The sequence below is a fragment of the Pongo pygmaeus genome, chromosome 13 (assembly GCF_028885625.2).
Source record: "Pongo pygmaeus isolate AG05252 chromosome 13, NHGRI_mPonPyg2-v2.0_pri, whole genome shotgun sequence".
NCBI lineage: Eukaryota > Metazoa > Chordata > Mammalia > Primates > Hominidae > Pongo > Pongo pygmaeus.
The window spans coordinates 99,758,761-99,785,411 of NC_072386.2; the positions used below are offsets into that span (position 1 = coordinate 99,758,761).

The window sequence follows — 26,651 nt, forward strand, 5'->3', positions numbered from 1 at the left end:
TATGACAGCGCATAGCCAACTTTTAGGAGGTTGAGCAAAGGAATTCTCAAGGCTAACGCCACCTGAGGGTTTTTATTACAAAGGAGACATTCAGCCTGGCAATGTCCCTGGGTGCCTGAGAAGCCAGCTTGGGGTATCGCGGTCAAAGGTAAATCCTATCTTGCGACAAGCAGCAAGGCAACACCAGGGCCCAGGAAGCGGTAAAAATCCAGGAACACAAAAGAGAATAATGACAAGCGGGGCCAAATGCCAAAAAGGACAGCATAAAGAGTGAGCCCAGTGAAGTGGGTCTGAGGAGCAGCAAATGCTACAAATGCATTGGGGAGCTGGCTGCCTAGCGTTAACCTTGTAACTCAGAGTTAATTACAGGAGCACACACTCAGATCTGGGAAGATTAGTGTAGGAGACTGTGATGCAGTCCTAATATCGAATAAATCTTTAAATCGATGAGCTGTGCCCACTGGCGATTTTTCTTCATCTTTCCTCCCTGAGAGCTCACGTGACACAAGCCAGCATTTGCATTTTATCTGCCTGTGGACAGGCGGCATATACGTGTGTGTGTGTGTGCACGCGCATAAATAAAATGTGGGCTCCACTAAGTCATATCATAGAGGAATCAAGAAATTTGCCATCCTGGGAATACCTGGGACGGGGGAATTCTTTTGTTAAGCAGCCTTTTATAAAGTGAAGAAACCTTTTAGGATGCAAATATCCCCTTCCCCCACCAGGCTCCACTAAGGGCTACACTGGCTAGAATCAGTCAGCCTTCCTGTCCCAACCTGTTCATTTGTGTACCTGTTTGGGTCTATTCACCATGCACACCACTTAAGCCTGTCTCATGGAGCTGACAAGCAATACATTTTATAAACGAATCATCCGCAGGGAACAGATGAGAAAACCACCGGCAAGGAGCACTGTCAAACTTCCCAAGGATAGCATTCCTTTCCCAGATCCGAGATGCAAACTACGCCACATCCTCTCCTAACACAAGCTGCCCACTCCAGAGGCAGCCTACTCCCCTCTCTTCCTCCCCGGCTCCTCAGGCCTCCTCTCCCAGCTGAATAAAAAGCTGGAGAGCCTCATTCTTGGGGAACAGTAATATTTTTATGCTATTTTAAAGGCAACAGCTCTAAGCACCCGAATGTTGGCTCCTTTTCCATCAATAAAAAGGCCCCAAAAGGGTATTTTCATAGCAAAATGATATCTTATGGAGAGCACAAAGAACCACAAAAATAAAATTGCCATAAATTGAAACTGTCTCGAAATTCAGCCTACACCGGGAAGCGTTAAACTCCAAGCCAGGCAGGCTCTGATTTTCCCATCTGAGACCCTTTTCACATGTTCCTAGTTCTCTCATGAAGTCCAAACATTTCTCCCACCCGGGAAGGCTATATACTTCCTTGGAAGTCCGGGTATGTTATTTCTTCCCTTGACATTCTCGAGATGATCTGTAACATTCATCTAAAGCTCAATTACTGCTGTGTCCTCAGTCACACCCAGAAATTCCCGAAGGCACCGTCTGCCGCAGCGCCGGGTGCACAGTGGGCGCCCGGTTAATGTGTGGTTTGATTTGATCTGATCTGGCCCCTTCAGCCAGGAAGACTCACTGGTAACTGGACGCCCTGCAGCGGACGGCAGCGCCGGCCTAGCTCTCAGCTGGCGCGGGGCGGGGGTGCAACCACCTGTGGGCGGGTGCCCGGGACGCAGGCCCAGGCGCCGCCGCCCTGGGGTGCCCCGCCGACCCCACGCACGGTGCCCAAGGGAGAAAGTCAGGTGCGCCTGGCCCCCCAGGCACCCCGGGGTCGACTCCCAACGCCCCAGCAACGGCTCTGCCGGTGCAAGGCAGGCAGGTCCGAGACAGCCAACTCTAGAGTTAGCTCCCAAGTCACCCTACCCGCTGCGAGGCTGCGGGGCAGATGGGGCTCAGGGAATGAGAATGGGGTGTACCTAGAAGGGATCAGCAGAGAGCAGAAATGGTCTAACCCCCGCCTCCCAAACTTGGGGAGCCTGCCGAGCAGCAAGCAAGGGGATCTCCTCTCTGCTGTCTCATCAAGGCCTGATGGCGAGTTTGAGGGGGACAAGCTGGACACCCCGGGACGGCCTCATATTGATTTGAGATTTTCTACCCAATAACCCAGTATCAGGAAGACCCCTGCTGGAAGCTAGGGACGGAAGGGGAGCGCCGGCCACCCGCACCAGGGGGGGCGGGGTCTCGGGACTTGGGGACCGTGTGTACTGGGGAGGGGGCGAGGCCCCAAGGACTAGGTGGGCGCCAGAGAAATCGCAACCCCGCGGCGCAGTGTGCCAAGGAGGGGGCGCGGGCCAAAGGTGGCGCCCCGGAAGAGACCGGGACGGGGTGGCCCAAGAAGAAAAAGGGTTGAGGAGTGCTCGGAGAAGGGGATGGGGGAGGGGATCCCCAGGGAGGTGCAAGGAAAGCGCCCCCGAGGCAAGCACTGGGGGAGGGGGAGCTGCCCCCAGGGGCGCGAGGTGCCAGTGCCCCAGACCGGCCCCGTCACTCACCGGCAGGTCCACGCTCACTTCGGTCCCGTCGAGCAGGAAGACGCGGCAGTAGAGGGTGGCCTTGGCGGCGCCGGCGGCAGAGATGTGCACGGCCGCGCCGCCGGTGAGCAGGGGCCCGCCGCCCGCCGGGAACACGCTGCCCCCGGGCGCGGCGGGCAGCGCCGAGGAGGAGGCGGCGGCCGGGCCCCCCCGTGGCCCCCCGTCGCGCTCGTCCCCCAGCCCGGCGGCCCCGCGCCCCGCCGCGCCCCGCGCGTAGCGCTGCATGGAGCGGCGGCCAAAGGTCCGGCGCAGGAACCGCAGCATCCTGGCTGGGGGCGCCCCCTGCCTCCGCCCCCTGCGCTGCCGCTGCCGCTACGCCGCCGCCCGGGAGCGTCCCGCGACGCCGTCAGTGCCCTCGGCCGCCCGCGCCGCCTCTCGCGGGCTACGGCCCGGGGCTAGCCCGCGCCGAGGCCGAGGCCGCGCTCTGGCCGCCTGCGGGGCGCGCCGGCCCGGCCAGCGCCGGCTGCGAGTGGCCGCAGGCGGGAGGGCGCGCTCGGGGCCGTCCCGCCGCCGCCGCCGCCGCGCGCTCTCCCGGGCCGGCGGCCTGCGCGGGCAGCCGAGGGGCTGCTCCCGACCGGCGGCTGCGGGCTGCCCGGGGGCTGCCGGGGGCGCGGGGGGCGGGCTGCGGGCTGCTCCCGCGCCGCGCGCCGGCCGAGGGCCAGCCGGAGCAGGGCGCCTGCGTGGTCCTGGCGCGCTCGCTCCCACTCGCCGCGCCGCGCCCGGGGCCCGAGGAGGCCCCGCCGAGCACCCGCTCCCAAGGCGCCTTTTCCTGCGCCCGCAGCCCCCGCCTCCCACCTGGGAGGCTGCACCTCCAGCCGCCGCCGCCGCCGCCGCCGCCGGGACTGCAGCACGCCCTCCTCCCTCGGGGCTGCGCCGGGTAATTGCAAGCCGGGTCTGTGCTGCCCCCTGCCGGCCCGAGCGCCCCCTGCTGCTGTAGGTGTGCTCACGTGTGTACACGTAGGTGAGCACACACGTGTTTCCGGCGCCCAGAGCCCTGGAGGCGCCGAGTGCCCCCTTGCACTGATAGGAAGACAAGGCCGCGTGCCCTCTGGGAAGCGTTGCCCCGGAGACCAGACAGAATAGCACTAAGTTTTCCCCCTTGGAAAAATAGCACTGTTTCCTCTTGTGGAAAAGGAGAGGGGTGGACTAGGTAATCAACAAGGTAATCTACAAGGTCCTTGCTACTTAAGTTCTGTCAATTTAAGATCTCAGAACTGGAAGGACTTTTTTAGTCATTCCAGTCCAGTGGACTCATTCCACATAAGGAAGTTGAGGCCCAGCGAGGAGAGGAAGTATTTTTCCAATATGCTACGCAAGAAAACACCTTTCCTCAAGATCTCAGGTCCAGTATTGAGATAAAGGCCTGAATAAATAACAGAGAAGGCTAGTGAAGTTGAAAATTACTGAGAAGCAGAGTAGATCTGAGGCTCCGAGAATGAGTAGTGTAGGACACACTGAGAATATCGGAGAGAGACAGAGTTGTTTCTAAGCAGTGGCCCTCCAGTATACAAGTTCAAGGTCAGCTTCGAGTGAAGAGGGTTGACCAGTGCTGCTAAATGAGGAATGTGGAAGAGGATGAAGCTGAAAGGAGATCAGGCCTCTTGGGAAGAATAACACTACTATTTATTGTTCCCTTAATCTTGTGCCAAACACCGTGCTAAGCCCTTTCCATTCATCATCTCAATCCCCACAACAGCCTGGTTAGATAGACGTTCTTATCCCCATTGTACAGAGGAGGAAACTGAAGCTTAGAGAGCTTAAGAGACGGGCTCCAGATTCCATGGTTAAGACCAGCTCCTTTACCCAGCTGCAAAGCTGTTGGCTGCTAACCACTACCTCTGCTACCAGGCAGAGGTATGTGCATGATTGGCAGGCAAGTGAAGATGTCTGAGAGGCCTGGAAAAGGCAGTGGACACAGCAAAAAAGACAAAGAGGAAGTAGTGCATTCATGAGGCATTCTAAAACAGACATTTATTAAGGATCAGGCTCTGTCTGAGGTGATTTCATGGATGGAATTTTCATTAGTCCACACTCCAATCTTTCCAGGTATTCTATGTACCCCCCAAGTCACATAGGACTGGAGTTCGGGTCTTAAGAGAAGTAATATCCTTGTCCGAGGTCTCAGAGCTCCTGAGTGGCAGCAGCCAGTACCCTCACTCATTGTCTAATGTTCCTTTTATGATACTATGGAGGTCTCCCATGTGACAGTGTTCTCTGAGAGGGCATCTGTAATCGGCCTTCAGATACCCAATCTACTCCTCTCCCACCGCTCCACCCCAGACTGTATTTAATAGAATACAGCCACAAGCAGATGTTCAAAGGTAGCCCAATTCTGCTTATTGGTTTCTAAGGATAGTCCATTTCCTGCTATATAGCCCAGGAATGCTGTGGCACACTGAATAATGGCCACCCAAAGATGTCCACAGACCAATTGCTAGAATCTGTGAATATGTCCCTTTATGTGGCCAAAAAGACTTTGCAGATGTGATTAAGTTAAGGAGTTTGAAGTAGAGCGATTATTTTGTATTAACCCAATGTAATCGCAGGGGTCCTTGTAAGAGGGAAGCAGGAGGGTCAGAGTCAGAGGTGTCACAACAATGGCAGCAGAAGTCAGCATAATGGAACCAGGATACAAGGAACCTGGGTAGCTGAAAGAAGCTAGAAAAGATAAGGAACAAATTGACCCCTAGAGATTCCAGAAGGAATGCAACCTTGATTTTAGCCCATGAAACCTCCAGAATTGTAAGATAATACATTTGTGTTGTTCTAAACCACTAAGTTTGTAGTAACTTATTCCAGCAGCAACAGGAAACTAATATGAGTGCACTATTAATAACATGGCTGGGTGTGGTGGCTCACACCTGTAATCCCAGCACTGTGGGAGGCCGAGGTGGGAGGATCACTTGAGCCCAGGAGTTCGAGACCAGCCTGGGCAACATGGTGAAAACCTGTCTCTACAAAAAAAAAAAAAAATTTAATTAGCCACACGTGGTGGCACATGACTGTGTTTCCAGCTGCTTGGGAGGCTGAGGCAGGAGGATTGCTTGAATCCAGAAGTTTGAAGTTGCAGTACACTGCATTGCACCAAGGTAATGCCACTGCACTCCCGCTAGGGTGACAGAGGGAGACTCTGTTTCACAAAAGATAAATAATATTAGTTTGGTGCATTATGGTTTTCAAAGCCCTCTACTGCCATGATCTCCTTTGTAACTCTCATAGTGCCACCCGTCTCCTAGTAGGTATCATTCAGTTTTGTGATTTATCCATGATCATTCTCTCCCACTAGACCTAAGCTATATGAGGATAGGGATTTTTTGTCTCTCTCCCTCCCTCCCTCCCTTCCTTCCTTCCTTTCTTTCTTTCGAGACAGGGTCTTGCTCTGTTCCCCAGGCTGGAGTGCGGTGGTGCAATCACGGCTTACTGCAGCCTCAATCTTCCAGGCTCAGTCAATCCTCCACCTCAGCCTCCCAAGTAAATGGGACCACAGGCTCTCGCCATCGCACCCAGCTAATTTTTTGTAGAGATGGGGGTTTCACCACGTTGCCCATGCTGGAGGACTTTTTCTTATTCATCATTATATCCCCACCCAGCACCTAGCCTGCTGTCTGATAAGTAGTAGGCAGTCAATAAATGTTTGTTGAATGAATGCAAGATCTCACTTCATCTTCATAACAGCCCTGTGGGGTAGATATTGTTATTGCCTTTTAGAGACAGGGAAAATGAAGACTGGAATGGAGCCTCTCACATAGTAGCACTGGCAATACTATGTCATCATGAATCACACGGGAACTCCAGATTGCTTTAGTTTTACCTCTACCTCCTGTGTGTCAGGCACTGTCACCTCATGGATCTCATTCCATCCTTATCACAATAGTGATTTAAGCACTATTCTTTCCACTACACAGGAAAAGCCAAGGCTCAGGCATTCCTTTGACTACATTTTATGTCAAGTTTCAATCTTAGAATTTCAATATTTGATGAGTAAGTTTGCAGTTTGTCTGTTCACAGTATTATGTGATTCAATGCTTGCTCTTTCTTAATCTTTGTCTTTTGAACCGAAAATTCCCTATTCTTGTTATCTGAACTCTATAACCAGCCCTTCAAAGATTTTAATTGCTCTTGCTTGGACCTCTTTTATGCCCAGTGTGAATGGGCCAGAGCTGCACATATCTTCTGTTTATCAATGCATTGCTCTTTTATGGGCCTTTTGATCTTCAAATGGTTATTCAGAACCCCCAGTGCTACGGTCTGAATGTTTGTATCCCCCAAAAATGCATATGCTGAAATCCCAGCCCCCAAGGAGTAGGAGGTGGAGGTTTATTAGGTCCTGAAGACAGAGCCCTTATGAATGGAATCTGTGCCCTTGTAAAAGAGACCCCAAGCCAAGCGCAGTGGCTGATGCCTGTAATCCCAGCACTTTGGGAGGCCGGTGGGGAGGATAGCTTGAGCTCAGGAGTTGGGGCCTAACCTGGATGACATAGTGAGACCCCATCTCTAAAAAAATTTAAAAAAATAAGAGACCCCAGAGGCTAGTCCGAAGGTAGAGAGCTATCTCAGTTAAGTGTTCATAGTCAGTTACAGATCAAATTCCTGTTCGATTCTTTCTCCCTTTGTCACTGCTGCACTTGACTAATCTTAAAAAAGAAAAAGAGAGAGAGAGAGACCCCAGAGACTCCTTGCCACTTCCACCATGTGAGGACACAGTGAGAAGGTGCCATCTATGAACCAGGAAACAGGCCCTCACCAGGCTCTGAATCTGTCAGCAACTTGGTGTTGGACTTCCCAGCCTCCAGAACTATAAGAAATACATTTCTGTTGTTTATAATACAAGTTCATGTATTCTGTTAGAATAGCCTGAAGGAATAAGACACCCAGGATTTCTCCTGCCTTTCTGTCTGAAACTATCTTGGACTGAAGTTCTCAGGAAACAGTCCACACTAACTTCTAGATCCTTTTCTTGGTCATAAGCAGTAGCTTGACTTCCTTAGTCTCATAGGCATCTTTTGGAATTTGATCTCTAGAGTCACCTTCTTGCCTTCTTGTTAAAGCTCAACTACCACCTCTTTGCCCACTTCCTCCAGGAGAACTTTCCATTATCCTTCCCATCACTACTCAGTTTTGTGTCATCAACAAACCTTGGAGAGTTCCTTATGCACTCCCTTCCTCCAGAGTAATTTTACATGTTAATTAAACAGCCCTCAGCCCTGTCTTTAAGGAACTCCTCTTCAGAAATGTGCCATTTGTCTCTATCCTTTGTTTCCTGGCTCATTTCCTAGACTCAACAAAATTGTGCCCTCATTTTGTTGGGCTCCATTTTTTTTCCCATAGAGCAGGATTACACTTTAATGTATGTTCCTATTCACTCCCTTATAAATGTATTCTTTTAACAAACATTTATTGAGAACTTCCTATGTGCCACAAAGCCATCCCTACTGCCACAGGTGTTTAATGTCAGCTTAACCTTTCCTCTATCATTTCACAATAATAATAGCTATCATTAATTAAAGGCCATATAGTAGGCAGCTGTGGTTTCTGCCAGGCTAGCATCCATTTTCTTTCTTTTGGTTACAGAGCTTGGGTTACTTCGTGGAGCCATTTCACCTAGGCCTAACAGTTTAGGTGAAGCTGACCCCACACTGTGCTGCAGGTGTGGACACAGGATCAGGCCTGGTCAATTAGAGAATTGCATTTCCCAAAGACCTGCTACCGGCTCAAGAATGGACCATAACCCATGCCAGGCCAATGAAGGTCAGCCCTTTAACTCTGGCTGAAATTGTTGGGAATAGGCCATTTCTTTCCATTGGAATTGGAGAATGAGAAGTGTGCAAGCCTGGAACTGCCTGCTGAAGACCCATTTTGACATAATTTGGAGAAAGCCTGAGGAAGACACCAACACAAACAGAAGCAGAGTCAAGAGATGGAGAGACACAGAGGGCAATTTGATTTTGACTACCTGGATTCAGCCATGCCTGAAGCCAGATCTAGCTCCTGGAATTTACAACTTAAAGAGAATTAGAATGGTTTTTCAGGTCCCAGATCTTCTCTTTGTCCTCTTGTTCTCTTTCTTGAGCACAGGACATAAACATTATTTTGAATAGGTGCTCACTTTATTTATTATTTAAAGGACTCATCTCCAGGCAAATAATTAGAATGCAATGCTTATCACTGAATTGTATAGAAATAAATGGACAGTTAATGAGTCATCTAAGCTTTTAGATCCAGAAGTGGCAATCATGGAAGGACTCTTTGGTGACTACAACTGAGTCCCAAATTTACATTCTTAGCTAATCCTTTCCCTCTGCTCCAGATGGTATTTCTGACTTCCTCCTCAACATCTAATCCCTAGTTCTCCATTCCAAACATCTACTACCTAGCCTTCCATCGAGACCCCAAGAGGTCAGTATCTGGAGAGAAACAGGAGGGTCCCCTCCTTACCTGATGGCAGCCTTAGCCGGGGTTTCTATCTGAGGACCCATTTCTTCCCCAGAGGATGTGCATCCTGGTTTGGGAAACACATGTGGCTCTGATAAAATAATCCTAATATCCATATGGAAGATGCACACATAGAGTGGAAGGGGGGTACTTATTATAGCACCTACCCACCCTGCCCCTTCCATCTCCATTGTTACTTACCCTTGGGTTGCCCTTGCCATGCTCCCTCTTCCTGGACATCCCTGATGTGCTTGCCTTTCCCTTACAATCTCTTAGCCAACTGCTTTACCTTTGTTCTTTTCTGTTTGATGGACTAAAATCAGTCCTGTCCTATAGAACTTCCTGCAATGATGGAAACATTTTACATCTGCTCTATCCAATACGGCAGCCACTAGCCACATGGGACCATTGCGTACTTGAAAGATGGCTAGTGAGACCGAAGAACTAAATATTTAATTTGATTTCACTTAAATTTAAATTTAAATTCACAAAATGTAAATTTAAATAATCTCATGTAACTAGTGGCTACTATACTGGACAATGCAGGACTCCACATCACCCCCACCCCATCACATATAATTGGGTTCATCTCCCTTGCCCCTGTCCAATCCCCTTGGGAAGGTCTAGTTCCAACTGGTAACCCTTTTTGCCCTGTCCTAGACTGCTGACATTAACTTTCCCGTGCCTGGCCAATTCACAAGCTATGACACCTCCAGTCCTTTTTGCCATCAAATCAAAAACCCAGCTCCTGCCAAGTTGGTCAAAACCAAGGTAAATTGTTCTTTCAGGGAAAGCCCTTGGCAGCTGGGCTGCTGCTGGTGGTGGAATGTGCTACTGAAATCCTGCTGCAACTCAGAGCTCACCATGGAAGCAGCATTCCAAAGTAGGGGTCCTGTGACTCACCTATGTTAACATTACACAACCAAGATACAGGAACCAGAGACACAAAAGGAACCTTCCCCATATCCTCCTTCTCCTTTGGGAAACTTCAAGTCCTGGTTCAAGCCAAGGAAAGAAAATTTGGAGAAGAATGTCTTGAATCAGAGCCATGCCAGTGAAGTGTTGATAGCAGTGAGAGCCGTGAAGGGCCTCTGAAGTGAGCCAGCTGACCTGAAGCTAGTGATCCTGGTGTCCTTGAGGAGGGTGCAGTGGTACAAGGAAGGAATGGACTTATATGGGCTTAAGAGAAAATAGACGCAGGGCAATACAGATGGTAGATCCTGACCATCATTTTAGAAGTTTAGCATCAGGCCAGGTGCAGTCGTTCATGCCTATAATCCCACTACTTTGGGAGGCTAAGGCAGGAGGGTTGCTTGAGCCCAGGAGTTCAAGACTAGCCTGGGCAACATAGCAAGATCCTGTCTCTACAAAAAAAATTTTTAAATTAACCTGGCATGGTGGCATGTGCCTGTAGTCCCAGCTACTCAGGAGGCTGAGGTGGGAGGACCGCTTGACCCCAGGAAGTTGAGGCTGCAGTGAGCTATGATTACACCACTGCACTCCAGCCTGGGCAACAGAGCAAGACTTTGTCTTTAAAAAAAAAAAAAAGAAAGAAGGAAAGAAAAGAAAGTTAGCATCAAAAGGAGGCAGCGAGGTGTCTCCGAAAGAAAGAACATGGGGATGCACTGTTGCTCATGCCTGTAATGCCAGCTACTTGGGAGGCCAAAGCAGGAGGATCACTTGAACCTAGGAGTTCAAGACCTGTCTAGGCAACACAGTGAGACCCTTAGCATGGGTCTCAAATAAAAATAAAAATAAATTAAAAAAAAAACAAAAAAAGATATGGACTTCTGCTGAATTCTAATCTGATATTCACTTTTCTCATCTGTAAAATGGGCGAATACTGCTCACCTCAAAATTTCATTACTATATGACATTCACTATATGACAAAGCATAACTGATGCGTAAAAAACTTTAGAAACTGTAAAATCATATAACAATATAAGAATGGAAGAAGGAGGAAACATGGGGCAAGGAGATTAAAGGTTTTAGGGGCATGGTTCTTTTTTTTTTTTTTCTTTTTTGAGACAGAGTCTCACTCTGTCGCCCAGGCTGGAGTGCAGTGGCTTGATCTTGGCTCGCTGCAACCTCCACCACCTCCCAGGCTCAAATGACTCTTCTGCCTCAGCCTCCGGAGTAGCTGAGTAGCTGGGACTACAGGCATGCGCCACCACGCCTGGCTAATTTTTTTGTATTTTCAGTAGAGACAGGGTTTCACTATGCTGGCCAGGCTGGTCTTGAACTCCTGACCTCAAGTGATCCACCCGCCTCAACCTCCCAAAATGCTGGTATTCCAGACGTAAGCCACCGTACCCAGCTGGGGCATGGTTCTTATTTTAATGTTGAGGAGGCTGATGTATATGAGGAGCAAAAAAAAAAAAGGAAGAAGCCTGTGGAGAGGGAGAGACCAAAGGGATGAAGAGCAGCAGAGAACAAAGAGGTTTATGGAGAAGGAATACATGGCATTTTCTTCCTTTCCTTTTCTTTTAACTGGTGATTTCTGCTTTAGATAGATGGCATTTTCTGAAGCTGGAGGGAAGATGAGGCCGGGGAAGCTGGGTGGAGCTGAGAATTGACAAATGCTTATGAAAGGCACTCTGCTTTTCATTCCCAAGGGAATAATAAAAAGGATAGTACCTCTTTATGCTGCGCAGAGATTTATGGTTTATTAAGTGCTGTCACAGACATTACCACATTTAATTACTCTTTATGACAACCCTGGGAGGGAGGTGTTTTTATCCCCGGTTTATACCGAGGAAACTGGGGCTCAGAGAAGTCCTGGGACATGCCCCAGGTGACATAGCTGGGAAGCAGCAGTGGGGGCTACGATCAGAACTCCTGGATCCCACAGCTGTTTGGCTGGGCCTCCTTCCCTCGCTGACGTCCTCTTCAAACTGAAACCTGGCCCTGCCCAGCGGCCACACGGGCTCCCGCCCTGACTGACTCACTGGGAGGGGACCCCTGTTCTCGACTCCTCAGAGCCAGTTTCTGACCTTGACGTCTCCACCCTCTCTTCAATTCCTGCTCTGAGATACCCTCCCTCCCTTCATCTCCCCCTCCCCCAGGCCTTTTCTCTCTTTTGATTAAGCTGTTAGAAATGAAGGCAGGCATTTTGATAATAGTAAGATGGGGTCCACGACAGGACCATCCGGCTCTGCCACTCCCCATTCTGCCCGTGGGATTCTCAAGGGACCAGATGCCACCGACCATAGCAACAGGATACAGGCTGCACTTTGTTATCTGTGGGGCCTGCCCAGGGCTCAGGGCTCTCCAATAAAGCTGGAATGGAGCCTGCAGCCGTCTGTAGGCCTAACAGGGCCTCTCCTTCTGCCCGAGCCCTCCTTCTTTGAGAGATGTTTCCTCCTTCTGTTCAGTAGCAGACTCGATGGAGAAGCAAAGGTGAGTGTGTTTAGGTGTGGGTGGAAGGAGGAGAGGGCCACATTCTTGTGTGTCATTTTTTTTTTACACTCAGTGACCCTATTTGTGAGTAAACTTGGCCTAGCTGCTGTACTGGAACCCGACCAATCAGATTAGCTTTCTCTCCTCTGAAGAGCTGAGGAAGGAGACTTGCCCGGTGTGGGGAGTTGGGCAGGACCTCTCTGCCCATTATAGCAGTTGAAGCTAGAAACATCCATCTTTTCCTCTCCCTCACCCCCGACATCTACACCCCCAATCCCCAACTTGTCCCCAGCCATCCCTCGGGCCCCTGGACCACTGCAGTGGCCTCCTCCTGCAGCCTCTCTGCAGCATCCAGGGTAAACTTCCTGAAAGGGAGATGGACCCTATAGTTCCCCTACTGACAATCTTGCAGCAGGGCTGATGACAAGAGACACCAGCAAAAAGGACACAGAGTTCTAGGAGTCTGAAAGGGGCCCTGGGTGGTCTTTGTTGCCTAAATGGAAAAATTTAACTTAAAAGAATTGTAGGTTAGGCCGGGCGCAGTGGCTCACACCTGTAATCCCAGCACTTTGGGAGGCCGAGGTGGGCGGATCACTAGGTCAGGAGTTCGAGACCAGCCTGACCAACATGGCGAAAACCCCATCTCTACTAAAAATACACAAATTAGCTGGGCATGGTGGCTTGTGCCTGTAATCCCAGCTACTCAGGAGGCTGAGGCAGGAGAATCGCTTGAACCCGGGAGGAGGAGGTTGCAGTGAGCTGAGATTGTACCAGTGCACTCCAGCCTGGGCGACAGAGTGAGACTCCATCTCAAAAGAAGAAGAAAAAAAAAGATTTGTAGGCTGGGTGGGGAGACTGGACAAATTTTCTTTTTTCTTTCTTTCTTTTTTTTTTGAGACAGGGTTTTGCTCTGTTGCCTAGGCTGGAGTGTAGTGGCGTGATCATGGCTCACTGCAACCTCCACTTACCGGCTCAAGCGATCCTCTGAGTAGCTGGGACTACAGGCGCACACCATCATGCGCAGCTAACTTTTGTATCTTTTTTGGTAGACACAGGGTTTCCCCATGTACTGGTCTTGAACTCCTAGGTTCAAGCGATCCGCCCCCCTCAGAGCCACAGTGTTGGGATTACAGGTGTGAGCCAGCACGTCCGGCCACTGAACAAATTTTAAAACAGAACTCCCCCTTCACCCTTGGAGGGCACATCTTTCAGGGGCTACTCATTAACTACAGGGAAAAAGCCTTGGCTTTGTCATTTCACTCCCAACCTAAATTATAAGTTATTGCCATTCTTTGGACACCCTGAGATGCCCTTCCTGTCTTGATATGCAAAATCCATCCCCCTCAAGAATATTTTTCCATCTTCCCACCTGCAAACTCTTATTTACCCTTCAGAACCCAGGTCAGCCTCCTTTACAAAGCCCTTTCTGACTGTCTGGATAGACGTAGACGTTTCCATTCTCTGTCCTCTCACAGCGTCATATGCACACTCATCTCCTCTGCTTCACACATGGCAGCCCCTCGGTGCTAAAGGGTGGCAGAGCTTCCTGCTTACAGACAGTGGCACCATGGACTAGAGTGGAGCACAGTGGACAGGACTGACAGGTAATGAGGAGGGAACTCCACAGGATGTGGTGATGGGGCTGTGGGTGGTGTGGGAGGCCAGTGTCTGGTGACTCCTGGGTTTCTGGCTGTTAAGTCTCCCTCCCTCCCAAACTGAGAGCTCCTGGAAGGTGGAAGCATATCTTGTTTACTTCTTCATCCCCTGCAGACCTGGTTGAGGGAATTCCTTCAACACTGGGGCAGGCCTGAACCTGCTAGAAAGTAATATCAGTGAGTCCAGCCAGGATAGTTTGGGGAATACAGGCAGAGAATCAAGCTAGGCCTAGCAAGGGGTAGTGGATGGTGTTCAAGAACTTTCATTACAAGTTGCCTCCTGTTGCTGGCTCTCAGCTCCTAACCTGCTCCCCCACTTCCCACCACCCTCTTTCTATAGGTGAGCCAATGCCCAATGGACACCAGAAAGTCTGAGGTTTGACCAAGCCCTGTCTCAACGTCTCTAATCCTAGTGCTTTGGGAGGCCCAGGCAGGAGGGACCCTTGAGACCAGTAGTTCAAAGTGAGACCCCATCTCTACAAAAAAATTTTAAAAATTAGCAAGATGTAGTGGCACATGCCTATAGTCCTAGCTATTCAGGAGGCTGATGAGGGAGGATTGCTTGAGCCCAGGATTTTGAGTCTGCCGTGAGCTATGATCACGCCCACACCAGCCCAGGTGACACAGTGAGAATGTGTCTCAAAAAAAAAAAAAAAAAAAAAAGTGGCCAGGTGCAGTGGTTGACCCCTGTAATCCCAGCACTTTGGGAGGCCAAGACAGATGGATCACCTGAGGTCAAGAGTTCAAGACCAGCCTGGCCAACATGGTGAAACCCTGTCTCTACTAAAAATACAAAAATTAGCCGGGTGTGGTGGCTGGCGCCTATAATCCCAACTACTCGGGAGGCTGAGGCAGGAGGATCGCTTGAACCCAGGGGGCGGAGGTTGCAGTGAGCTGAGATCACACCACTTCACTCCAGCCTGGGCAACAGAGAGAGACTCTGTCTCAAAAAAAAAAAAAAAAAAAAGTCTGAGGTTTGAAAAACTATCTTTGAGATCTAATTCTACCCGTGCTTACCACCCCTTGACCTCAGTTAAGTCACTTCTCCATGGGCCTGCCTGCCCTGGCAGAGCTCTACCCCCCAACCCTGCACCCTTCACACACACACACACACACACACGCACACAGAGTGGATGGCATATATAGCTGTTCATTACATAGCCATGGTCACCACGAGAGAGTGGACATCAGACAATCTAGTCCATTGTCCGGAGGTGGCATTTGAATCCTGGCTGTGACACTTCTTGGCTGTGTGACCTTGGGCAAAGAATTTGAGTCCTCACACCTTAGTTTCTCATCTGTTATGAGGTCATAATAATAGTAGTGACCTCCTAGGTCTGTTGTAGGGAGTAAACCATGTAAAGCACCTCAACTCTGACGGGTAAGTTGAATTATTATTGTTCACATTAGTGGTCATGTTATTATTGATAATTTTACTTCCACTAAAGAAATAGAAACTTTCTGGGTCAGAGCCTGACTAGCCTGGCAGGGGGCCCAGGGAGGAAAGGGGCCCCAAGCCTCGGGCAGGAGAGTAGCAGTAAGGTCAGCAGCCCAGAGCCTTTGGTCTGCGGGTTGGCAAGGACCATGCAGAAGAGCAGGGGGGTCAGTGGGGGTGGTGATGGGTGGGGAGAGAGAGAAAGCAAGCTTCAGCTGTGGCCAGAGAACAAGCTCCCAGGGAACAGAAAGTCTGCAAACCGGTCTGGGCAGTCCCAGAGCCAGGCTGGGTTAGCTGGTACAGGCTGGCATCTGGTAGGGAGAAGGCTGCCCATAGTACAGCTGCCCTTGGGCACTGCCCGAGACCTCCTCTCCCATCTAGGAAGCACTGTCAGGGACTCTCCAGGCATGGCCTGTGACAGCCCTTCCAGGTCTGAGAGAGAGAGAGAAAGGCTGCTTTAGGGAAATCTAGGGCACACACTCTACTACTAAAAGCCATACCACACCACTTAAAGTCCAACAGAGCTGGATTTCAAACCCCACTCCCACAAGGGTAACAACATCATTCAATGGCCAAAGGATAGTCTTTTCAATAAGTGGTGCTGGGAAAAACTGGATATCCACGTGCAAAAGAGTGAAGTTGGACCCTTACCTTCTATCATATAAAAAAATTAACTCAAAATAGATGAAACACATAAACCTAAGAACTAATGCTATAAAACTCTTAGAAGAAAATATAGGGGAAAATCTTCATGACATTTAATTTAGCAGTAATTTCTTGCGTATAAATATCAAAGGCACAGGCAAAAAAAAAGAAAAAATAGATAAATTGGACTTCATCTAAATGAGAAACTTTAGTGCATCAAAGGACACTATCAACAAAGTGAAGACAACCTACAGAATGAGACAAAGTATTTGCAAGTCATATATATATGATAAAGGATTAATATCCAGACCATATAAGGAACATTTACAGCACAGTGGGTCACGCCTGTATTCCAAGCACTTTGGGAGGCCAAGGTGGGTGGATCACGAGATCAGGAGTTCGAGACCAGCCTGGCCAACATAGTGAAACCCCATCTTTACTAAAAATACAAAAAATTAACTGGGCCTGGTGGCAGGCGCCTGTAATCCTAGCTACTCAGGAGGCTGAGGCAGGAGAACTGCTTGAACCCAGGAGGCAGAGGTTACAGTGAGCTGAGATTGCACCACTGCACTCCAGCCCCAGTGACAATGCGAGACTCTCTCTCTCTCTCTCTCTCACACACACACAGAAAGAAAATTTAAAATTCAACAACAAAAAGCAACTCAATTCAAAAATGGGCAAAAGATTTGAATAAACATTTCTCCAGAGAAGTATACAAATGGTCAACAAGCACATGAAATGTTGCTCAACACCACAAGCCATTAGGAAAATGCAAATCAAAACTGTAATTTATACCACTTCACATCTATTAGGATAACTATTATTTAAAAAACAAAACGAACAAACAAACAAACAAAAAACAGAAAAGACCGAATGTTGACCAGGATACAGAGAAGCTGGAAGCCTCAGGCATTCCTGGTGGGAACAGAAAATGGTGCAGCTACTGTGGAAAACAGTCTGGCAGTTTCTCCAAAAGTTGTAATAGAATTATCTTGTGATTCAACAATTCCACTCCTATGTTTATATACCCACAAATAAAGGAGAAACTCAAACAGATATGTGTATACCAATGTTCATAGCAACATTATCCACAGTAACTAAAAGGTAGAAATAAATATTCAAATGTCCACCAACAGATAAATGGATAAACAAAACGTGGTATATTAATATAATGGAATATTATTTGGCTATAAAAAGGAATGAAGTACTCACCCATGCTGTGTTATGGATGAAACTTGGAAACATTATGCTAAATGAAATAAACCAGACACAAAGAGACAAATATTATATGATTCCAGTTAAGTGAGGTATCTAGATAGGGAAATTCATAGACACAGAAAGCAGAATAAAGGTTATCAGAGGATAGGGAAAGACTGAATGGGGAGTTAATGTTTAGTGGGTAGAGAGTTTCAGCTTGAGATGATGAAGACTTTCTGGACATAGATGGTAATGATGGTTGTATAACATTGTGAATGTATTTAATGCCAATAATAGTAGACTTAAACTGGTTAAAATGGTAATGTTTTTACATTATGTATATTTTACCACAATTTTTTTTGGGGGGGACAGAGTCTCGCTTTGTCACCCAGCTAGAGTGCAGTGGCTCAGTCATGGCCCACTAACCTTGACCTCCTGAGCTCAATCAGTCCTCCTAGCTCAGCCTCCGAAGTAGCTGGGACTACAGGTGCACCCTACCATGCCTAATTTTGTATTCACATTTAAAAGAAAACCTACTCTACCACTTACAGTATGATCTTGAGCAAGTCAATTAAGTGATCTGTGCCTCAGTTTCCTTAACGTTAAAAGGGGAATAATAATTGAGAGGATTAAAGATATCCCATAGTTGAAATGCCTGGGGCACAACAGTTGCTCAAGTATTTTTTCCCTTATTGCCGTTTTTTCCCCAAAACAAAAATAGCTTTATTTCTCTCCTTGATTGTAAAATGAACATACTCCTTGTAAAAACATGCTTCTCAGGCAATATCTAACATAGAGAAACAAGTTTTAAAAAACATAAGGTTGGCCAGGCAAAGTGGCATAGGCCTGTAGTCTCAGCTACTTGTACTTGGGAGGCTGAGGTGGGAGGATGGCTTGAGTCCAGGAGTTGGAGGCTGCAGGGAGCTATGATAGTGCCATTGCACTTCAGCCTGGGTGACAGAGCAAGACCCTATCTCTAAAACTAGTTTTATTTATTTATTTATGTATTTATTTACTTTGGAGACGGAGTCTTGCTATGTCACCCAGGCTGGAGTGCAGTGGCGTGATCTCAGTTCACTGCAACCTCTGCTTCCTGGGTTCAACTGATTCTCCTGCCTCAGCCTCCCGAGTAACTGGGACTACAGGCGCCTGCCACCACACGACTAATTTTTGTATTTTTAGTAGAAATGGGATTTCATCATGTTGGCCAGGCTGGTCTCGAACTCCTGACCTCAGGCGATCTGCCCACCTCAGCCTCCCAAAGTGCTAGGATTACAGGCATGAGCCACCACACCCAGCCATGTCTCTAAAATATAAAAATAAAAAAATTAACAAACAAAAACCAAGAAATAACAGGATCCCATCGTTTAAAGAAAACCAGATATAATTTTGATACATATCTTTTCAGACATTTTTTTCTATTTCCATACATGTGCATACACACAGACATAACTTTATATTAAGTAAACAGCATTCTTTAGATAAAGCAAAAAAGTGTAATATTTTAAAATAAAATATAAAACAGAACATGACAGTGCAATAAACAAATGCAATAGTCTACCAATATAAACACATCCTAAAATTTTAAGAAAATTTAGAATAGTCTGTATGATTTCAGATTCCTGACCTTGGAAATTTACATTCTAGTAGTGTGGGGGAGTTGGGGAGCACAACAGATACATTTTTTTCTGAACAAAAAACAAGATGCTTTCCACATGCTATGTTGTAGCTTTCCCTTTCAGTCCATAAAATACCTTTCCAACATCCTTATTGACTTTTCAAATGTATTACTTAAAGTACTTCTTAAGACACGTTTGCATTTTGACACCGTGTGTGGGTTTCTGCAGTGGAGTAACTGGATTCTCTTTTTCTTGCTTTTGGCCACACACTGAATTTAGTGTGCTGGTGACCGTCATGCTGCAGCAGGAATTCTCAAAGTACCTTCTTCACGACACCATTTCTTCAGCATGCTTCAGCCTATGAGACTCCTTTGGCAGGCAGCATAGATTCCAGAAAGATGCCTCAAACATTCTCCTCTTAAGGCTTCACTGAGAATTTGTTAAAGGAACATCGAAGGCTCTGATCAGTCTTGCAGTAAAGAAATCGGTTTAATTTTGTTTCATTCAGTTGTCTCTTCTTTATATGAACACTGAACACTTTGGCCACGTAACCGGAGTGACATGGATATTTGATAAGCATGTGTGTCAGTCATTGTGTATAAAACACCCATGGGAAACACTGCAGTCAGGCATTTACTAAAACGGAAAGGGGCTGCGTTTCTGACCGGTGGGGTTTTAGGATGCTGTCACTAGAGATGTTGAAACCTCTGTTTTATTTCTGAAAATATTGGGAATAAAAGTCTTAATAGCAGAAAAAGGGGCTGTCTAAAGGATATTATTTTTGAGAAACTCAGGGAAAAGAGAAGACATGGATAGTAAACACCAATGGGAAATGGTTCATCTTCACTAATAATCAAAGTTAATGAAAATTAAAACAGATTTGGGGCACTTTCTGACATTTACTAAAAAAAAATATGGGGAGTTGGGAGGGAAATGCAAAATGGTATTCCTAGTGCTGGAAAGGTTGTAATAAAACTGACATAGTTTGTTTCAGTGGTTACAATGACAGCGTAAATTTACGCAACCTATTGGAAGGCAGTATGTAGCAAGAACCACAAAGATAATTATCTCTTTGACATAGTAATCCCACTGCTAGCAATCTATCCTAAGAAAATATTGAACAGAAAGCTTACACTGAAGTACCACCAACAACAGTAAAATGCTGGCTGTCTCTTTTGCTAAAGTTTCACATAAAAGGTATGAGATGAGGTAGAAATGTCCTGTTGGAGGTGACTAAGTACACTGGGAAATATTAAGAAGCGGATATTCGTGCGTTTGAATTCCCTGAGGAATTTTTAAAACACAGAGTCCAAGGCTGGTATCACATTTGTGCAAAATCAGTCTTTGGCTCTCTACCTAAATGACTACATTTGGCTTCCCTCTTCCAATTCCCTATTTGTCATTTCCAGTGTCAGATTCTCTCTGTTTCCAGTTTAGAGTCCAGAAAGGGAGAATCTGATTGGAAGATATTCTTATGTGCCACGTCACAGGTCACCGGCCAGCCGATGAAATCAGCTTGCTTTGTGGTCAGTGCCCAGCCCTGATCCCACCACTGTAGATGGTTGAGCAGGGTCGTACAAAATACAGTCCCCTATGCCTGCCTGCCTCTGTCTTCTCAGTAGGGCCAATGGACGAGACAGTTTGCTCTGGTTGCAAAGGCAATCAGAAAAACATCTTGTAGCTCTTTTGGGGGAAAAAGCAGATTACATCATCCCACATTTCCAGTTGATAAGAAATCCAACTGACTCTTTAGCTTGGGTTACAGAAGAAAATCTAGGTGAACCAGCCTGCCTTACTGGGCCAAGTATTCTAAAAGAGAGAGATAAATACTGCATAGCCATGTAATAAACAACCACTGAGACAATTAGCAAATATAACCTCCAGTAGCATGGGCTTTGGCCTCCCACAAATTTCAGAAATGTTGCCTTCACTCGGGTCAGCGTTTTAAGTAGCACTTTCCCAAATTATGTTAGCAAATTAGCAGTTTGGAATATCCTGCTCAGCTTCAGAGATCCTTGCCAACCTCATCCTGCTCAGAGAAAGCCAGGCACAGTCTTTTCTTCTTATTATTTTTTTTCGAGGCAGAGTTTCGTTCTTGTTGCCCAGGCTGGAGTGCAATGGCAGGATCTCGGCTCACTGCAACGTTCGCCTCCCAGGTTCAAGCAATTCTCCTGCCTCAGCCTCCTGAGTAGCTGGGATTACAGGTGCCCACCATCATGCCCAGCTAATCTTTTGTATTTTTAGTAGAGATGGGATTTCATTATGTTGGCCAGGCTGGTCTCAAACTCCTGACCTCAGGTGATCCACCCACCTCGGCCTCCCAAAGTGCTGGGATTACAGGCGTGAGCCACCGCGCCAGGCCATGCACAGTCTTTTCAAAGCAGATCGTGTAATGTTTCCTCTTGCTAAAGTTTGGCCAGTGCAGTAGGGTTAACTGAGGAGGGGCCTCTGTATTGGAGCTGCCAGACTGATGAACGAGAAGCCTGAATGTCCAGGGATGGAAGATAAAAGAGGAACCCAGGCAGAGGTAAAGATGCCCTCTTTCCCTCAGCATCTCAAGGCCAGCGAACTTCTTGCTGTGCTATCTAATATGACAACCACTAGCCACCTGTGGCTATTTAAATTTAATGAAACAAAATTTGAAAACTCTGTTCCTCAGTTGCCCTAGCAACTGAGCCACATGTGTTTTACAGCCACATGTGTCTAGCGGCTACCGTTTTAGACAGTGCAGAGGAAAACCGTTTCCATCAGTGCAGAGAGTTCTGTTGGACAGAGCTCTGTCCCTGTGTTCCCTCCCTGCTCCCCCCACCTGCTAAATGTACCCACCCTGTGGGTACAGATGTCACAAAGCCAGTTTGGAAATCCCTTGAGAGTTTAGTATTTGTGCTTGGAGATTTTTTGTTTTTTAATAGAGATGGGGTCTTGCTTTGTTGCCCAGGCTGGTCTTGAACTCCTGGCCTCAAGCAATTCTCTCACCTTGGCCTCCCAAAGTGCTGGAATTACAGGGATAAGCAACCACACCCAGACAGTTTGGATATCTAGTGACGCAAAAACCATGTAATAAAAATCCTCTGAGGAGGGCTGCATGGCTCTAGATTTTTCATGGTTTTCTCTCTCTCTGCAGAGAGAGGGGGCTCATTGGTTCCCCCCTTTTGGTCTTTTCTATCAATGCAGCCATAGTCTTCATTTCAATGAGCTGGCGATCTGTTTCTGTGCTCCTATAAGGGAGAGAAGCCTTTTTCTCTTTTTGTTTTCTTCTTTTTAGAGATGAAGTTCTCACTCTGTTGCCCAGACTGGAGTGCAGTGGCATGATCATAGTTCACTGCAGCCTCGAACTCCTGGGCTCAAATGATCCTCTTGCCTCAGCCTCCCAAGCAGTGGGGACCACAAGTGCATGCCACAACACCTGGCTAATTTTTAAAATATTTTGTAGACATGTGGTTTTACTTTGTTGCCCAGGCTGGTCTCAGACTCCTGGCTTCAAGCATTCCTCCTGCCTCAGCCTCCCAAATTACTGGGATTACAGGCATACGCCACCACACCTGGCCAGAGAGAAGCCTTGAAATGGGGAATTGTTCCAGGATTTCAATGTCATTAAGGTTTGGGGAAAACATAAAAGGCTGCAGCTTAAACATAAACCAACCCACCTTCCCTCCCCCTGCTCACCCTCATTGGGCCAACTAGTAGTAGTACCATGCAATACAGTGGCTTCCCTGAGAGCTTTTCTGAGGAGATCACTCTGTCCCAAGAGTGGCTATGCCCACCAACAAAAGCCTCAGAGGAAGGCTTCACTCAGTAGAGCTGAGCCCCAACTCTCAAGTTTGCTGTCTGGAAGATTCCAAGGGCATGCCCTGGGGGTTCCTGAGACCCCATTCGATCTGCACCTTCCCTTATTCTGGTCCCAGTTCTGGAGGCACAGGAACAGAACAGTTGTTCCACTGCAGAGGGCAATGGCCATTGGCCTGGCTGAACATCCCCAAACAGAGCTGCTCCCTCATTTGCATTCCCAGCCTGCTACCCACAACTTCCATGAGCAGAGGCCGTCTCAATCGTCTGGAGCAATCCAGCCAGCCCAGGATGTTGCAAAACATCCTGATGATAGTCACCTAGGTTTCCCATCTGAAAGTTTTGACATTTTTCCAAGAGAAGCCTTAATAGATTAATTAGATCTTTGCCTCTCTGGGATTTAGCAAATAAACAATGTTGCATTTGTACCAACCTTAAGTATAAAGGACTAGTGTTTCATCATCAAAGTTAGCCAACCTGGGTTTAACGTGAGAGGCAAGAAGGAGTTAATACAAAGTATGTATGTTGTGGGGAGGAGAAGATGGGTGTGGAGGTGAATTTACTGCATCCCTAACCCCTAGGCCCTTCAGGTAAAATTTGGTAAAGAGTACAAATTGAAACAAAAGAGTACAAATGTATACTCAATGTGAGTATACATTTCTTGATCTTTAGGGCCAATGCTACCCTAGATGACGAGATGCATAACTGAATAGATTTTGTTTCTGAGAGTGACAGCCCTCTTTAGCATTTGAATAAGTTGAGAACATTTGTCATGTTTGTTTTTCAGGTCTTGAGGGAGGGCTTTGGGAATTTATTTATTTTTTATTTTTTTTTAGACAGGATCTTGCTTTGTGGCCCAGGCTGGAGAGCAGTCATGTGATCTGAGCTCACTGCAGCCTCAACCTCCCAGGCTCCAGTGATCCTCCCACTTCAGCCTCCCAAGTAGCTGGGACTATAGGCATGTGCCATCATGCTTGGCTAATTTTTAAAATTTTTTGTAGAGACAGGGGTCTCTCTATGTTGTCCAGTCTGGTGTTAAACTGCTGGGGTCAAGCGATCCTCCTACCTAGACCTCCTAAAGTCTTGGCATTACAGGTGGTGAGCCACCACTCTTGGTCAGAACATTTTTTCATAGTGATTTTTTTCAGGGGATCTGTTTTTTAGGTCTAAGTGTGATACCTAATTTATCAAATAAATTTGTCTTTGATTTAAAAGTATAAAATAATTTTCTATTTCTGGTGATTTAAAAACATAGATAGATGAGAGACAAATAGATTAATTTGAAATTTAGCTACAAGAGGTCCAATGTATATATGGGTTAAACATTCCTTGACACTTAGTAACCAAAATGTTTTAATTTCTCAAAATTTATAGAAGCCTTTTTCTAATGAGGAGGAAATCATCTTATAGAGTCTTGAGCACATATTTCTCTATGATTCAAGAAGCAACATCAGAATGCTTCAAAGCCATTTCAATAAGGCCGGATCACCCTCCCATCCTCCTCTCCTTCCATCCCCTGACACACACTTTGTGGTCCACGTTTTACTGTCTTTTTTTTTTTTTTTTTTTTCTGTCACCCAGGCTGGAGTGCAGTGGCGCGATCTTGGCTCACTGGAACCTCCGCCTCCTGGGTTCAAGCAATTCTCCTGTCTCAGCCTCCCGAGTAGCTGGGATTACAGGCGTGAGCCACCGTGTCTGGCCAAGCTTCACTGTCTTTTGATACCCTACCTCTTCTGCCTGCAGCTCTTTGCATATACTCTTCCCTCCACCTGAACTGCCGTGTCTTCCTTTCCTTGGGCCCCAATTTCTAACAGCTTAGCATACTCCTACTTGCTGTTTAGAATGCAGAAATTAAATGGATATTTTCGGCCAGGTGCAGTGGCTCACGCCTGTAACCCCAGCACTTTGGGAAGCTGAGGTGGGCAGATTATCTGAGGTCAGGAGTTCGAGACCACCTTGGCCAATATGGTAAAACCCTGTCTCTACTAAAAATACAAAAATCAGCCAGGTGTGGTGGCACGCACCTGTAATTCCAGCTACTCAGGAGGCTGAGGCAGGAGAATCGCTTGAACCCGGGAGGCAGAGGTTGCAGTGAGCCCAGATCACGCCACTGCCCTCTAGCATGGGTGACAGAGTGAGACTCCATCTCAAAAAATCAATCAATAAAAATAATAATAAATAAATAAATGGATATTTTCGAAGTAAAAAGTAGATACACAGCAGCAAATTTGAGATACTTAGCACAGTGAACCAGTTCTGCTAGGTTTTTTTTGTTTGTTTTGTTTTGAGTTGGAGTATCACACCGTTGCCTGGGCTGGAGTGTGGTGGCGCGATCTTGGCTCACTGCAACTTCCGCCTCCCGGCTTCAAGCGATTCTCTTGCCTCAGCCTCCTGAGTAGCTGGGATTACAGGCATGTGCCACCACACTCAGCTAATTTTGTATTTTTAATAGAGATGAGGTTTCACCATGTTGGTCAGGCTGTTTTTGAACTCCTGATCTCAAGTGATCCACCTGCCTCTGCCTCCCAAAGTGCTTGGATTATAGGCATGAGCCACTGTGCCCAGCTGCTAGTTTCAACTTATCAGAGAAGTCTGGCTTCTCCTAACTGCTGGGTTCTTGATCCCCTGATCAGTCCCACCCCAACAACCCCTTACCTTGGCCCTTGAAGAAGCATGGCTAGTTTTCCAGGTGCAGTTCCTGGTTCAGGACAATGCACTTCTGCAGACAGCTCTCAGAGCCCCCAAAGCAGCTGCTGAGCCTCCCTGCTGCCCACACCCAGAAATCTCTTTCTGTGGGTCTTGCCAGAAGGCCTGGGGTTCCTGAAGCCCTGCCTACCTTAAGGCTGCCTCACTGGAGAGGTACTTCACAAGGGGCCGAGGCCTTCTTGGTTGGCATAAGAGCCATTTTTAAATTTTTTGGCCACGGTTAACTAAATGTTCCTGACTTAGCTGTCAAACTTGAATCAGCCTCTTAGTGGGAAGGCCTGAGGGCATGTTAGCCAGCCCCAGTGTTAACACAGCATGAAGCTGTACCCTGGAAAAAAAGGAGGAAGGTGATGGCCCTACCTAGAGAAGAATTCTCTTTTGTCACTGCATTTTTAAAGAGAGACATTGGCAAGTCAGAAAGAAAGGAGAATAATTCTTACTGAGCACCTTCTCTGCGTACTCTGCATTCATATATATTTTTTTAATTCTCACAACAACCTAAATGCTTGTATTATTTTCCCCAGGCCTGCCTGTAACATCTGTGGGGCCAGGGTGAGGTCCACATACCATATGCCTCAATTTTTCAAAGTTAAAAATTATGCTAATAAGCTATTAACTAAAAGATGCGCTAACCTCCTAACCTGACACATATCTCCTTAATGATCTGGAAGGCCAAGTTCACATTTAGAATTCTTAAGCTCATCAGTGTTCTGTGCTGAACTGTATGTAGCCAGGCAGGGAGAGCTGCCTCCTTCTCTTCTCAACCCTGACTCTGTCTTGAACCACCACGAGGACCCACCTTAGTGGAAGTAGGATGCCCCAGCTCTGTCCACCTCCATTCTGATCACCCCCTTCCCATCAGCTGCCTTTGACTTCCTTTGGGGCCTAGGAGGGGCCGTGTAGTCCAACCTCAAGGGGAAAGATCTGGGGAGTAACCTTCAGAGAACCCAGAAGTGAGCTCGGCCTCATTTGGACAGGGAATTTCAGGGTCCTGGCTCTTGTAATGTGGTCTAGAAATGGGAGCAACTGGGCCAGGTGCAGTGGCTCATGCCTGTAATCCCAGCACTTTGGGAGGCCAAGGTGGGTGGATCACTTGAGGTCAGGAATTCAAGACCAGCCTGGCCAACATGGTGAAACCCCATCTCTACTAAAAATACAAAAAATTAGCCAAGTGTGGTGGCGGGCACCTGTAATCCCAGCTACTCAGGAGGCTAAGG

The 26,651-nt window shown here is 47.4% G+C and overlaps 1 protein-coding gene and 1 long non-coding RNA gene across 8 annotated transcripts in view; one reads left to right on the forward strand and one right to left on the reverse strand.

The window, feature by feature from the left end:
• Positions 1–3,415, reverse strand: part of EPB41L4B (erythrocyte membrane protein band 4.1 like 4B) — a 148,915-nt gene extending 145,500 nt beyond the window's left edge. For 5 of the 7 annotated variants that reach the window (XM_054500337.2, XM_054500338.2, XM_054500339.2 and 2 more), the window contains exon 1: positions 2,521–3,405. In XM_054500337.2, coding sequence (XP_054356312.1) covers positions 2,521–2,823 — 303 coding nt within the window. In that variant the 5' untranslated portion in view covers positions 2,824–3,405. Of the gene's footprint in view, positions 1–2,520 lie in introns of all 7 variants that reach the window. The other 2 variants (XM_054500340.1, XM_054500342.1) reach the window with 1 other exon arrangement.
• An 8,675-nt stretch (positions 3,416–12,090) lies between these two features.
• On the forward strand, positions 12,091–19,440 carry LOC129043610 (uncharacterized). The gene is made up of 3 exons (XR_008504482.2): positions 12,091–12,391; positions 13,867–13,995; positions 19,222–19,440. It is a non-coding gene; the product is annotated as an uncharacterized LOC129043610 (long non-coding RNA).
• The last annotated feature ends 7,211 nt before the right edge of the window (positions 19,441–26,651 follow it).